Below are 11,955 nucleotides of genomic sequence, written 5' to 3'. Positions count from 1 at the left end.
TGACTGGACGCGTCCGGTCACGATTTTCCCTCTCTGGAACATTACTGGAGTCGACCGGACGCTAGGACCTAGCATTCGGTCACTCACCTCTCAGTATCCTGTCGCACCAGACGACTTCACCTTGATCAAATGAACTGACCAAACTCTGCACCAGCGTCCGGTCACACCGGAACCAGCGTTCGGTCAGCATTTGATCCTCCATTCACTTCCAACTCTCAATCATATGTGAATGAAGTTTGCTCTAATTGATCTAAGGGCTTTTTAGGAGCTACCTAGTGCTAGATTTAACAAGTGTGCACCACACCTAACTCACTAGACTCACCTAGGTTAAGCTACCCGTTCATACCCCCCTTAATAGTATGGCCAAAGGAAAAACAAAGTCCTAAACTACTCTAAGTGTCTCTTCAACTCTAAACGACATTTAGAACTAGTCCATCCTTAACTTTGTCGTCCATCCTTTGAAAACCGAAACGATTTTCATTGTAGGGGCATGACAACCATGATTGCACAATCAATCTCCATTACCATGACCTAACTTAATTGCCTCTACAAAACACATGTTAGTCATAGTAATTACGTATTGTCATTAATCACCGAAACCTAACTAGGGACCTAGATGCTTTCAGCTGACATGTCATCCTCCTCATTGTCGGTGCCCTTGTCAACATCATTCTAGAACTGGCGGGCTCTGAGCTTGACCTTCATGGTCACCGACCACTCTCCATAGTTGGTGCGAGTCAGCGTCGACCAACTGGTGTCGCTGACCTCCTGCACCATGCGAACAACGACCTTCGATCGTGGCTAGGCAGCCACAGCAGTGCCACTGTTGTCGCCCATCTCCGAACCGTTCGCCATCGCCAGCGGTTAGTCCGGCGACGGCGCTTGTACGACTCTGATACCACTTATTAGCCCACAGGATCACCGACTCAGGTGAGTCGACCACTCACCAGTCTTGCCGACCACGGCCGAGCACGGCAGAGGCTGTCCGACCACACACACTATGGCTCGAGGTAGAAGAAGAGGGAGAACAGAGCATACACACACAGTACAAGCACCAGCGTTGGTCGGAGCCCTGTATAGGAGATGGTAAAACTGAACTCTCTTTGTTGAGTTCCAGTGGCAAACTATATATACAACTATATCCATCTAGCCCTAGTATAGCTGCCCTGCTGTAACAATGACTAGATAACACAGCAGGACTGACTTCTGCGTTTGTCCCTGCATGTGGCTACAGTTCGGCAGGTGAGCCGTTCGACGTCTACCTCTACAACGGCTACAGTACCACAGTAAGGGGGTTTTTTCGGTGTCGCCTTTCGTTACCGTGTGTTCACCCAAGGAAGCATTTGATTATCTAACAGCCTTCATCTAGATCACGCATGCCTCCGCACGGTCCCGTGGAACTGCGTCTCTACCGGCGACTAGGGCAGCCTGGCTTGTCACATGCGACATCCTCCATCTTCCTGTAGGAGAATCCTGTCCGCGCGACAACTGATCAAGCCGACGTCCTCCAGTTCGACCTTCTTCACTTGCATCATTAACCATCGCCATCGTTACTCAACTTGTATATCTTTTTCTGTTGTTATTATTATATAAAGTTTTGAATTCTTGCATTCTTGTTTTGAATGAATTTGTATAAAGTGCATAGGGTATAACTTTATATTTTAGAAATTAACTATTTTTTTTTTTTTACATTTTTTGTATGCTTACATATCGGATGGCAATTATAAGCTACAACTTCGTTTGAAGAAGCATGAATGGAAGATGAGAATTCAAATTCTTTGATCACCGAGTTTATTTCGGACTTCATGCTTCCAACCGGGTTTCCAAGTGATTGACGTCTCTCATCCATATACTTCACGGTAGTCCAGCCAAATGTTTCATATGAATCATCATGCTTTCAAGTTTTGGTGGGAAGCTCTCTCTATTTGCCTTACACACCATTATTCTCATTTATAAAGACGGGCTCATATAGACTTAATTAGGGCGATTGACTAATCTTAACATTTTTATATAAGAAAAGAAACTGAAGGTAATGTTGGCTGAATGTATATTAACGTTCCATGAACCCACTGCTGATATATTCGAACTTCGAAATTATTAAGGTTTAAAATTTTAATCTAATATAATTACAAGATACATTTTTTCATTAACTTTAGGGGTTGAATTTGTAATCTTGAGTACATGTATGTTTTTGGCTTTGTAAAATGTATTAGTCATGAACTCAGCTCTTCTCCTATTAAAGAAAAAACTTTTTTTAGACACGTGCATGTCGTACGTGCATTTCCACTAGTATATAATAAGGTATGTTCATAAGTATCAGTTATCACATATAACATAACAGATAGTACAATAGCACTGTAATAGCCTATTGTCCAAAGTTTGGTTGCACATCACCCTTAATTAATTCCCTCTTAATCACAAGTTTAAAAAAAATATATACAAGCCCCCAACTCACAAGCTCAAGGCCCAATTGACCTAACAGGTAGCAGCCAACGAATACAAAGAAGAGGCATGCAGTAGCCCTTTTCATCTTTCGTTGATCTGGTCTTGTTCTCATCGTGTGTTGTCGTGGCGTTTGTTTAATTTTGGCTTCAATTTTCGGAATCTCGGTCATGATGCGCGTTCATGGGCTCGTCGCCCTACCTCGCCAATGGACACGACGACAACTCAGGCAAGCGGCAAGGCGGCACTGCAACCGCCGCCCTATAGCCAGCCGAGGAGGTATCATTCCAATATATAGCTACGTACGCCCAAGGTACTCTAGTCTCTCCCTAAGCAGGCAACAGATAAGCTAACCGATCACGTTGCAAGTTTAAGTCTAAATGGCTAGATAATAGATGTGACGAACTTTTTTAGTTGATTGCATGGATAATGGGCCTGTTCGCTTAGAGGAATTCTGGAGGAATTTGGATTGTTTGGATGAATGCTGGAGGAATTTGTGAGAGAAAAATACTGTTCCGGATGAAAAAAAAAACGGATCAAGCTGGGTTTAAGAACACGTAGCATTTGTTCAAGATGAAGATATTAAAATTCGTCACTAGTTTTTAAAATCCCACCAAAGTCCATTCGTAGTCAAGATTATTGACACTAGATAGGGCGGACAAGCTGATAGCTCGGCTGTTAGCTCCTGGTTGTGGGAAGCTCTAGGTCAGGAGTTCGACTAACCACCTCCGCATGCGCATGTTTGCGCGTCGTAAAAAAAATCCACCGCCTACCCACGTCAAAGCACAGGACTAAGGTCCGGTCCAGTCTCACGTGAGCTGCGATGTGTATGAGTAGAGTAGGGATTCGAGAATTTTTTTTGACCTACGTGAGAAATTCTACTTCCTAAGCATAATGCCCGGGGCTGTCATAGCCTCCACGGGTGAGTTTTTCTTTTTATTTTTTCTTTGACACTGGTAGGTTGGCCCTCTTAGGTGTAAATCCTAGCTCCGCCCGTGGTTCAATCCGCAAACATCAAGTTGATCACTGGTCACGACACAGTGAGTTCGTTGGTTCAGCACAAAATCAGTCGGTTTGACTGATATGATCTTTTTTTTTTGAAGAAACTGATATGATCTTTTAGCTAACCAAAACAAGAAAAACTACCGGCTCGTGGTTTTTCAGGTCCAACCAGTGAAATGGTTCAGTTTTTGGTACTATATATGTTAATACAACCTCATGATTAATTCAGCATTTGCGCTTTCGTGTCCTTGCCCTTGCTTTTCTTAATCGTTTTATTTTTCTTGATTCATTGTTCGACCTGCCCGTTCGCTGATCTGAAACTTGGCTGAAACTGGCTGAAAACACTGTTTCGGCTGAATTGTTGTGAGAGAAAAACACTGTTCCAGCTGAAAAAAGAAGCCGAACAAGCCATTTTTAAGATAAGCGAACGGGTAACTCTTAGACGGCATTTGGATTCCGATCGACTTGGAGTGGCACAATCAGAGAGGAGGAGAGGAAGCATCGAAGAAATTTGCATTGTGCAGGGCAAACAGCCGACGCCTGCCCTGCCCAGGTCGAAAATCGAGCAGTGAAAACCTCTCCGAGTTCGATTGAAAAAGGTAAAGGGTAAAGACAACCTCTCAAATCTCAAAGAGCGGGCCCCGGGCGGCAACCAGCCGGTGTCTTTCGGTGGCAACCTGCGTTCCGTTTAGGCTGTTTCTTTTCGTTCTGACTGTTCTAAATAGTCAAGACGCTTAATGGACTATTTAGGCCTAAACAGCATGGTTGGCCGACTAATAAATAATAAAAAAACAAACAGGAGATTAGTGGATTATTTAGGCCTAAACAACAAGTTTGGCTGACTAAATGATAAACCGTATAGCCAATCTAAGGGCATATGTTTGGATCATCAGACTAAAGTTTAGTCTATTGAGAGAGAAGAGGCTAAACATGGACTGATCAAAAAAAAAATTCTAGTAAGTTCTAGACACCAATTAGCCTCTGTTAGTTCTTATTAGTCCGGACTAGTTCAAATTTAAGCCCCGTTTGACAGGGCTTCACTTCACTAGTGAAGTCATTTTTTTTTTTTTTTTCTTCAGCTCTACGAACAGTTCCACCGGTGGAGCTAAAGTGGTTTTTGATAAACCGTTTGATAAAATTGCTTCCCTGTGAGAGCATGTTTTTATGGGCCTAGAGAAGGAGCCGGAAGAAGCCACTTTTTTTTTTTTTTTTTGCTCCATCCTACCCTAAATCACTGTGAGAGCATGTTTTTAGAGGCTTCACAAGTGAAGCTATTTTACTTTACCCCGTTTGATAGAAAACGGCTCCAAACGGCTCCTAAAGCCAATGGAGAAGCCCTGCCAAACAGGACCTTAATCCTTCTATTTGGCATCCAAAACCAGAACCAAGTTAGGTGATCCAAACACCCCCTAATCTGTTCAGCTGCGTGCCTTCGTTTTCGTTCAGCACCTCTAAAATCTCAAGGCTCAAGCCAGTCTTGGCAGATAGCTTAGCCCCGCTGCAGTTAGGCCCCAAACTTCGTACTCACAGTGACAGAGCTACCGATGCGAAGTGACAGCAACTGACGAACCGAGCATGCAGCTAAAAGAACCACCGCGAAAATGCAAAAAACTAAAACAGCACACCAACCAACCAGACAGTCACAACAACCGATAGCTTTAGTTTTATTAGCAAGTCAAAATTTCTAAGGCAAAAATAGGTTTTATTGTCTACTACAAGCTCTTTCAGGTTCTACTAGCAGCACAAATCTGCAGGTAGCATTATCATCATATACCTGTCTCGTCTCTCTCGCCCATTTTTATGGCCACCTATAAATATCTCATCATAGCTACTATGCTTACTGGACCAAAACCTTGTTTCCTCCGAGGGAGGAAACGGAGCAGAGAGCGTCAGCCACATCAGCTCACTAGCTGCTGGTTGCCATAGTATGGGTAGGCTCCGTAGGCCGCGGCATACATGTTTGGGTGGGGAACCGGTGAGGCATAGCCATATCCACCGTAGAATGGTGTCCCGTAGTACATGCCATTGCCATTGCCGTTGCGCCGGTGGCCAGAATCACCCCGAGACTGGAAAACACAAAAAAAATCCAAGTGAGCAAAACGAATAATATTAGTTAAGCCTCATACACATTACAGCAAAAGCAAACTCAACATTCCATGCATGAGGAAAAAACTTAAGAAGTGGCAGGAAATATTAATTAAAGATATAAATTTATCATTGCAATTCTACCTAGCGCGCAAACATGGTTATGATGAAAACACATGGTATTAGAAGTACAAAAGGCTACACTCCAAAGGGCTGCCACTGTTTCTTCCAAAGGTAATCGGATAACCTAAATCTAGCAAAACACTTATGCTGCTATCAGCTATATAAGCGTGTTTAGCTGATGCTCCTTGGGGTTCTTAAGCAGACCTAAGATGAAGCTCCTCAGCCAGATTTTCTAGTAACTAGTAAGATAGTTTCTGAAGACAACTCTAATCCAAAGAGGGGCTTGGAGGGTTTATCTTCATGCAGACACTAGTTTATGAGGCTTCAGCATAAATATCCACATGTTGCACAGCCTCAAGCCCCTAGGCTAGAACTTAAGATGTTAAGCACACATGTTCAGGCCCTCGATATCCTGAGAAAAAGCTGAGATACACCTTTCTTCACAACAATTGACACTGTTGACTCCAAACTTTGAGTAATAATACTTTCCTAATTATATATGCAAATAGTTACAGATTCATGAAAAATCTAACCATTTTCATGTTATCAGATGAGATGTTCGCAAAACTATTATTGTCAAAGTTTTAGTCAAAGACGACAATGTAGGAGCAATCTATAAGCCACTGCTGAGTGAACCTCCAGTCCATAGTCCAAATATGCAGCCTTAGACTACGTCATCTAAATGAAATATCAGATTGAAAGAGACCTTGTATTACAGTGCAACAATGAAAACAGCAAAAGTTGAGGCTTGAATATGCAAAGGAACAAAGGTCATTCTAGCCATGTCAACTTCATTCTGTGAGGCCGACTGACCAGCTGAAGGCTTCAGATGAAGGCAGAAAAACTGTTTAGTTTATATATGTTTGAAAAGACTTGAGCCTGCCATCAGGGAGGACAAACTCTCCAACCACTAATACAGGTTAAGAAAAAAAAAAGGTCAAGATGAAATATTGCCCAATATGGAGAGTGGCAATAGCAATTATCACATAATGTAATTCAATACATATTAAGGAATAACACTTCGAGATGTAATTCAATAGAGAGGGCTACATGCAATAGTACTTAAATATAGACGTGACAAAAGGGCTACAGAAATCTCAGTGAAAAATGAGTAGGAACAACATACTCCCTCTGTCCCAAAAATACAATTCTCACTTCCTGAGGAGTTGACAATTTCAACTTTGACCACCTCTATAAGAAAAAGTACTAACATCACAGGGGGGGCGCGGTTGAACCTGTTACCGCTGCCGCCACACTTGTGAGGTTCGAGTGGTAGCGAACCGTCCGTGATGGTTTCCTCGCCCTCGCCGAAGCAGAAATTCTGTCTGACAGGCGTTTGTCGTGGAAGTCAGCACAGGACTTCATCGTCACAAGCTGGGATGATATGGTTTAGCTACGCAATGTTGGTCCCAACATAGTTGACGCCCATTGGTCGATCTATGATGCCAACTTGTTACGGCATGCACGACAAACATAATACTAGGGAGAGTGCAGTAGTAGATGTGTGTCGGAAAGAGAACAACGAGGGTAGTGAGGTGGACACGACTGTGGACAGTTGTCATCGAACGAGGAAGGATTCCTCGCCGCGGTCTAAGACAACTCACCCCGATGAACGGGGGAGTTTGTTTCTTTGATGGTTACACTTATATTTAGGCACTTAACAAACCAAATCCGACTCTAACAAATCATGCAAACAAACTAGTTTAGGTTGTGTTTGGTTTGGGGACATGGTGGGATGGGACGGTCCCATCCCAGTTTTGAGGGATGGGAGCACTCGCATCCTGTGTTTGGTTGAGGGACATTAGAAAGTTGGATAAGGCACCTAACATGTGGGAGCACCACCACGGCCGGTGCGCGCTGGAGCTCGCCTTGCCCCATGGCCAGTGTGCGCCCACAACCAGTGCCCCAACCCTACTCCGCAATCGACCCATTCCCACCGAAGCTCATCTCGCCCCGCAACTGACGCCCCACCCCCCTGCTCGATCAACTTGGAGTGGCACCAGAGAGTGGAAGCATCGAAGAAATTTACGTGGCTTCTGTTTGCGTGCAGAGCAAGCAGGTGACTCCTGCCTAGTTGAGCTGTGAGCAGACTACTCCTTAGCCACTTTGTTGTGCCGGTGCCTGGGCCATCCGGCGGACCCATGAAATCCACAATATAACCACAGTCCACAATATAAACACATTCGGCAGGAAAACAGAAAATAGGAGCATATATGGGCCAAATTGAATAAAGAGATCGGCCACTAGTGAATGAAAGCCCATTCTATTCAAGGTTCGACCACTAGTGAATGGAAGGACATTCTAAGCCAAAAGACCTAAAGCACCACTACCTCCCTTCGCATCCCAAGCCCCATCACCGACCAAGCCAACTACCTCCCCTCAGATCCCAAGTCCCATCACCAAGCCCCCACCACCATGCACCAGTAGTGATAGGGCATAGCAAAGGAACATGGCAGGGCCTGCCCCCAACTAGTGCCTCCCTGTCCCCGAAACATCCCCCTCCCTATCCTAGTCCAGACCAAACACCACCACAACCAACACCATCCAAATCAGCGTCAAAGGAAGAGTTGCGCTTCCTACTCTTCCCCTCCCCTCCTTTTGCCTAGGCAACTGGACCCCTTACCTCTCACAACCATGCTTAGTTGAAGCCTTAGAAACCATGCCACTGATAAATATGGAAGAACAAGTCCTTCCAGCTAGATACCATACCGTCAAGGATTCCTGATTATCGCATAGGAACATATTCATGTTAAAAGTGTTGTTCCTTCCCAATATTTCTCCATCTGAGGCTCTCTCATTCCCTTTCTTGAAAATAATGGAGTTAATCGGGCTCTAAGGAGTTATAATATGCCACATCAAGCAGGAGTATGACAAGTTTGAATTATACTATTATTGTGACAAATGCAAAATTGGAACGAAATCCGTTCAACCTGTTTACTGGAAGGGCTGCGGCCCCAGGAAAGTCTAACTGCCTGCTTCCCAATAGTTGATCCATTCAGCCCTTGCAGTGCTTCTTCAGCATCAGCTCTACAATACAAGACAAGAAAGTTTTACGTAATCTAAAATTTTACAGCAAAGTAGAAACTTAATAAACAGTTCACAATCGGATGTTTTATGATACTATGGTGTAAAATGCAAGGATTCAGATACATTATCTCAGATATACCTGTTTACAAATTGAACAAACCCACATTGCTTCCCAAAAGGAATTTTGACAGAGGCAAGATCACCATATTTTGCAAATGCTTTACTCAGTTCATCTTCACTAACATTGGGATCAAGCCCACCAACATATACCTGCAGCATTATAACAAGTATTGATATAGCATTTCAGTGCATCATCCTAGAATGCATGCGGACAACCATATAAAATATTTACTACAAATACACATTGTTAGTATTTGGATCTGTTACAAGAAAATGATATTAGTTCATTAGCTTCCAAAAGCATTTTCATATATTTAGCTTCCAAAAGCATTTTCACATCACTATATACTTTCTGACTTTCTGCAAACATATTTTACCAAAAAAAAAAACTAATGATGAAAGGCATGCATGGGAGAACATTCCAAGTCCAGCAGCAAGTAAAATAGAGTAAGGCTAGTATAACTGTTATCAATAAACAGATGTGCTTTAAGGTAACCAAAACAACTGAAGAGCCATACCGTCCTGTTAGTAGAGTCAACATCAGATTGCCTTGGTGGAGAAGAGCCAGAATCACCTAAAAATAAGCAATTATAAAATCAAAAGGCATGTCAAATGGGAAAATTATTGACAAAAAACTGCACACCTACCCACAGAGCCCCAATATGCTGGAGTAGATGCTAGGAAAACCAGGCCCCAAATATTACTTATTTGAACATGTATGCATGATGCATGTATTAACATGTACTCAAAATATTGAAATATAACAGAACCACCTTAAAAAACCATAGCATCAAGCAATAAGGAGTAGATATGCAGAAAAAATGATTGTTACAACTCCCAGTTATATGTGTGAAACTCATAGCATATTTATTACAGGGAAAATTCATATGGTAGCAATAAAATTCTGAACAAATAGCACTGACTAATATAAAGTCAAGATCATGGAATGTGGAAAAACATTATAGATGTGTAATAACTGGAGGCAAGGGCTAAATACAAAGCAATAATATCAAATTCTGGAAATACCTTGAGATCTTCTAGGAGTCGCTGGTCCTACACGAATTGGTCTTGTGGAACAGTATACACCATTCATTTCAGTCATTGCATGAGTTTTGTCATTATCATCTCCAAACCTAACAAAGCCGTAGCCTCTAGAACGGCCTGTGTTTGCATCAATAATAACTTTAGCTCCTTTCACTGATCGGTATTTGTTAGAAAAAAGCTCCAGTAACATCTCATCAGTAACATCAACAGCCAAATCGCCAACAAATATCGAGTGATCAGATGAAAGTTCCGTGCGTTTTTCTCCCATGCTATATGATGCCCAGTTTAACTTAAAAGCCCGGTCAGTATTAGGCATTACATGACCAGAAAAATTCTGTAGTGCCTTCTCTGCTGACACATGCGAATAAAACTCTACAAAACCATAACCCTCGGAAACTCCCGAGTGTCTATTGCGAATGACTTTAATATTCACCACCTACAAAAGCAGATGAATAGCGAAACGGCAATTAGTAACGCATGGAGAAAACGGTAACGTAATGACGGAGCAAATCTCTCAAAGAAAAGACAACAAAATCTTACTTGACGCAGCAAGTACTACCACGTTATCAAGAAAAGGATAAACTATTTAAGCCAAATATATTAGTCTTAACTGAAAATTTGATGGCGTTACTACCTTATAACAACACAATAGCAGATGACTAGCGAATTGGCAATCAGTAATGCATGGAATAAAAGATAGACATTCATGACCAATATATTAAAGGGATAACCATTTAAGTCAAATACAGTAGCCTTAACTGAGAACCTGACTGCGTTGCTACGTACCTTACCAACACAGTTCAACAGAATGTCATAAACTCAGTCCACATTTCCAATCATGTAACAAATTGGCAGGGAGAGATATGACTACGTCAGATGGTACACGATTGCGCACATCAAGATTTGGCAGTGTGATAAATTTACGTAACTACTTTGGGCCGCCCAAACTGCAGGAATTGAAATGACCTGAAAGTTGGCGCCGTAGCAACTACCGAGGCTAGCAGACTGACTACAAAGCGCATTACTTTTTCGTTACCAAACCAGGATTTGCCGGACAACTACGCCGCTAAGCCTGTTACAGCACAGTATAGACGAATCAACGCTCAGCCATGGGTTAAAACTAGCTGGATTCGAGAGATCCGGTACGGATAAGGCCGGATCGGAGGAGCAGGCTCCCGGAGAGAGAGAACGAACCTCGCCGCTGGGGCCGAAGCAGCTGTGGAGGTAGTTCTCGTCCATCCAGTACTGCAGGTCGCCCACCCAGATGGTCCGGTTGTCCTCGCCCCCGTTCCCGCCGGATCCAGCGGGCGGCAGCGGCGGCGTTACCGAGGCCGGCGGCGCGAAATGCTTGACGAACTGCGGAGGAGGTGGCGGCGGCGCGGCCACCATGGGGTGGTGTGGCGGAGGGTACGGGATGACCACCCACCGCGGTTGCGGCATATGGTGGTGCGGGTGTGGTGGCGCGTGCGGGTGCGGCGAGGCGGCCGCGGCCGCAGCCGCCGCGGCGGCGTGCGCGTGGGGGTGGGGGTGGGGGTGCGGCGCCGCCGCAGCCGCCGAGGCCGGGGCGTCGGTGGGGGCCACTGCCGCTGCCATCTGCATCGCCGCCGCCGCCGGGGGGTGGTTGGGGCTGGAGCCTGGAGGAGGGAGGGGGCCGCCGCGTGTGTCGAACGAAAGCTCGCGAGAGGGGTGGAGGCGGAGAGAGAGGAGGGAGCTCGTGGCCGCGGGGTGAGGCTGCCCATTTATAGGCCGTTGCCGACGGATCTGAGCCGTGCGATCTAGGACTTCGCGGTGGCGCGGCCGTCCGATGGGCCGGCGTTGAAGACACTGACGCGTGGGCCCCTCCAGTGGGGTACGCGGGCTAGGGGATTTGCCGAATGGGGTGGTGCGCTGCTACTTTTGTGGGTTTTTTCGTTGGAAATGTGCGGCTGATGTTTTGCTATTTCCGGGTGAAACGTGGCTCTGGTTCTACGTAATAAATGGCAGGATGGGCTGGTAACTGAACTTGAAGTGACTGCCTGTAGATTTGGAATCCGTATTTATCCAAGCCGCATTAAAAAAAGATAAAGGGATGCCACAAATTCATTGATTTCAGTAGCAGATTCCAACCGTTTG

General features: G+C 44.5%; 1 protein-coding gene across 1 annotated transcript; it reads right to left on the bottom strand.

Moving 5' to 3' along the window:
- Window positions 1-5,083: 5,083 nt before the first annotated feature.
- Window positions 5,084-11,537, bottom strand: LOC136467195 (polyadenylate-binding protein RBP47-like). Its single transcript, XM_066465793.1, has 6 exons — window positions 11,038-11,537; window positions 9,826-10,279; window positions 9,318-9,373; window positions 8,819-8,949; window positions 8,583-8,679; window positions 5,084-5,510 (listed from the first exon to the last, which is right to left on the bottom strand). The coding sequence occupies exons 1-6, from the start codon at window positions 11,440-11,442 to the stop codon at window positions 5,343-5,345; spliced, it is 1,311 nt and encodes a 436-aa protein (XP_066321890.1). The 5' UTR covers window positions 11,443-11,537; the 3' UTR covers window positions 5,084-5,342.
- Window positions 11,538-11,955: the final 418 nt, after the last annotated feature.

Source organism: Miscanthus floridulus, chromosome 7, assembly GCF_019320115.1.
Source record: "Miscanthus floridulus cultivar M001 chromosome 7, ASM1932011v1, whole genome shotgun sequence".
NCBI classification, from domain to species: Eukaryota; Viridiplantae; Streptophyta; class Magnoliopsida; order Poales; family Poaceae; genus Miscanthus; species Miscanthus floridulus.
This window is presented reverse-complemented; position numbering and strand designations above follow the sequence as displayed.